The 3,304-nt window shown below is 38.3% G+C and overlaps 2 protein-coding genes across 3 annotated transcripts in view; one reads left to right on the top strand and one right to left on the bottom strand.

The window, feature by feature from the left end:
• Positions 1 to 691, top strand: part of LOC107629755 — a gene marked incomplete in the record, with an annotated part of 1,774 nt that extends 1,083 nt beyond the window's left edge. The window contains 1 exon segment of the mRNA XM_016332640.2: positions 131 to 691. Within this exon segment, the coding sequence (XP_016188126.1) occupies positions 131 to 347 (217 nt within the window).
• The window catches only part of LOC107629758 (chloroplast envelope quinone oxidoreductase homolog), a 3,058-nt gene continuing 261 nt past the window's right edge, over positions 508 to 3,304 (bottom strand). The window contains exons 2-4 of one of the 2 annotated variants that reach the window (XM_016332642.2): positions 3,203 to 3,301; positions 3,011 to 3,102; positions 508 to 1,546 (exon numbers count right to left, since the gene is read on the bottom strand). In XM_016332642.2, the coding sequence (XP_016188128.1) occupies positions 857 to 1,546; positions 3,011 to 3,102; positions 3,203 to 3,301 (881 nt within the window). In that variant the 3' untranslated portion in view covers positions 508 to 856. Of the gene's footprint in view, positions 1,547 to 3,010; positions 3,103 to 3,202 lie in introns of both variants that reach the window. The other variant, XM_021118257.1, reaches the window with a different exon arrangement.

Here is a 3,304-nt window from a genome sequence, read left to right as displayed (position 1 = left end):
ACCTTTACATATCAGGAATAGCAGTCTCCAAAACATTCAGGTAGCTAAGTGAAATCTAATATAGACTTCGTTTATTTGGTTTTCATTGTGCTGTTAAGTGTGTATTTATGAAACTAACTGGTGACTACAGGAGGAGGAAAATAGCTACTGCATTGTTGGAAGCGTGTGACAAGCTTTCCATTCTGTGGGGTCATGAGTTTCTTGCACTTCGGGCTTATGAAGAAGATCTTGGTGCACGCAAATTGTACACAAATGCAGGATACCATGTTGTGTCTAGAGATCCACCATGGACAAGTAATTGGATTGGACGAAAATGTCGTGTTCTTATGATTAAAAGAACTAGCTAGCTTAATGTATAAGTTTTGAGACATCTTACATCCAAACGAAACCTCAACATGAGTAAAGTGTATCATAAGTACATAGTTTGTGATAGTATAACTATTTTGTAATTCTCATGCTGTCAAAATATGCTTTTCAAGTGAGAAGCCTCAAACTTTTAGCAAACCCTTTTACTAAAATTCGTATGCAATAAACTAAACAGCGGAAAGTGCTTAACAGCAGAGATAAACTGTTTTTACATACTAACACAAGCACCCCAAAAATGAAAATAAAATAAATAAAATAAAACAAATAAAATCCAGGTAAAAGACTTGAGTGATTTCCCTAATAAAGCATCTTATATCACACACCCCAAAAAAAAAAAAGATCTTACCATTTACAAACAGCAAAGGAATGACACACTCCAAACACTAGAATACATAAAAACAGCAGCATAGCATATGCTGCTTATTCACTTCTATATACCTTGTACCATACATGGATACACAGAAATATTGAAACTGCAAGCAAACAGAGCTTATGTCTCCACAATGATTTTTCCAGTAGCATGGCCATCAATGCTCTTAGCCCAAGCATCTTCAGCTTTGCTCAAAGGAAACCTAGAGTCAATAACAGTCTTGATTTTCCCATCCTTCACTAACTGAACCATATGCTCCAGGCCCTCCCGCTTGATAGTAACGAAGAATGGCACCAGCTGCTTCTTGGAAAAAGTAATTTTCTTCACAGCAAATGTCCACAAAGAACTCGCATTAGGTGTCAAATCGATTACCTTCCCATTTTCAGTCAAATTAGGACTGAAAGTTGACCATGGTATTCCGGTTGTACAATGTATCACAGCATCATATTTCTTGCCTGATGGACTCTTTAGGGCTGCCCCCTCTGGAGTCTTGTAGTCAAGAACCTCATCAGCTCCTAAGCCCTTAACAAACTCGATGTTGCGAGCCCCACAAGTGGCTGTCACATGTGTGTTCCCTAGTTTTGCTAGTTGAACAGCATAATGACCTACACCACCCGAAGCAGCAGTTACCAATATGTTCTTTTGCTGGCCAGACCCATCAAGCTTGACTCCTGCAATTTCAGTGAGGGCATCACGAGCAGTGAGACCGGCAACAGGTAGAGCTGCTGCTTCAGCAGCCGATACTTCTGCTGGTCTGATAGCAGTTAAGCTCTCACTAGCAACGGCATACTCTGCTAATCCACCTCCATACTGCCATTCAAAACAAACAACACATAAAATAGATATTGGAAATATTATCCTAGGATATGTTGGACAACGATCTAAACTTGGAAAATTTACAGGTTTCAGAAAGTTAAATTATACTCTTCCATCTAGGGGCTATCATTTATTAGTTTACGGGAGGAAAACTATAACAAAAATGGGGAAGGTGATCTTCAGATTGTGTCACAAAATCAGTCTCTCTATTAGGGTTAAGGCCACATACATAAAACCCTCTCCAACCCCACAATTGTCAGAGCTTGGAGCACTGGGGGTACCCGTTTTATTCTCGTGTGTTCCAAAAAGTATAACATGTTTTCTTAGCAGACGTGTTTTATATAATATAGAGAGAAGTATGAGACTATTGTCTTACATCACAGCTATTTAGAACTGCTTCACTGAATTAGTGAATTGCAATTTGTTTGTGTTCACCCCCTACTTTCTTATCTTTTTCCACCTAATTCTTAAAATTTGAATGATTTACTGTGTCTATCCCGAAAACCTAGAATCAAGCATACATTCCAAACACTGGGCTCAAGTGTATGCTCATATTCCCTAGTTAACAGATTATCAAAAAAACAAGGAGAAGGCCCAAGTTCATGGAGCTTGGAGAAGGAAGATCAAATAGAGGAAGATAGATATCCAAAAGGAGGACATGGCAGTCATGAGGAACACAGAAGAGAAATTTAGGCGGAATGGTGGGTGTGCTGTATCACGATGCAAATCAAAGAAGATATGCTTTAGGAGGATACTTGTCGAATGGAAAAGGGCTGCTCTACATGATAGGTGATTCTGAAGATTCGAACTCAGAAAAATGGCGGAAATGATGGCATTTGAATGGGTATTTCAGTATGCTTTGGAGGTGTTAAATACTTAAATGGAACATTTGAAACATTTGAAATAATTTCATCCAACTTACTACAACTGTCATGGATATAAGGAAATGATGAAGCAGCATCAGAACAAAGATTCAGCTGTAACTATGTTTTAAAGAGAAAAAAGAATGGTTCAGAGACAGAGAGAAAACACGCAGGAAAAAGAAGGATTTTGCTCTGTTCAGCTTCTTGTGTGTTGAGATAGCACTGGAGACCCGAGAAGCTAGCTGTTGTTTTCTTGAATTGAATTGTGGCATAGGGTTAGAACTTAGAAGGCTAATAGAAGAGATATCTATGTGGATATATTAGTGTGGATTCTGTTGTTTTCTTTTATTCCTACTGTACCTTCTGAGTGTAGCTAGTGACCATTTGAAATTATCAAAAATTGAAAACGAAAGTCCATTTAACCCTATCTATCTCTCTTTTCTCTTCTACTTGATAGAAGTGTTGCCATTTGTGAACAACAATGTATATATACTCAAGCTTACAATTTTAACCCCCGAGCTAGAGTAGACAGTAGACAGAAATCACCGGAACTTTAATCGAAAGCAATTAACAAGTGAAAGATAGAGAAAGTTACATCATGACCGAGTTTAGCAATGACTTTGTCTCCAACTTTAAAATCTTTAACTTGTGGTCCAACCTCTACAACCTCTCCTGCAACATCAGTACCTGATTGCAGCAACATTAAACACGAATTGTCAAATAAATAAACCAGAACACTGCGGATTAGAGGTAAATTGAGAAGAAGACTTAGCGTTAGCATAATTACAGGGTATGTGGGGAAACTTTCTCGGTAAGAAAAGAGGGCGAAGCATGCCCTTTTGAATCTTCCAATCAACAGGGTTAATGCTAGTTGCTTCCAGCTTCAGTA

The sequence above is a fragment of the Arachis ipaensis genome, chromosome B03 (genome assembly GCF_000816755.2).
Source record: "Arachis ipaensis cultivar K30076 chromosome B03, Araip1.1, whole genome shotgun sequence".
Lineage (NCBI taxonomy): Eukaryota > Viridiplantae > Streptophyta > Magnoliopsida > Fabales > Fabaceae > Arachis > Arachis ipaensis.
Note: the sequence above shows the minus strand (reverse complement) of the source record. Positions and strands in the feature narration are given on the sequence as shown.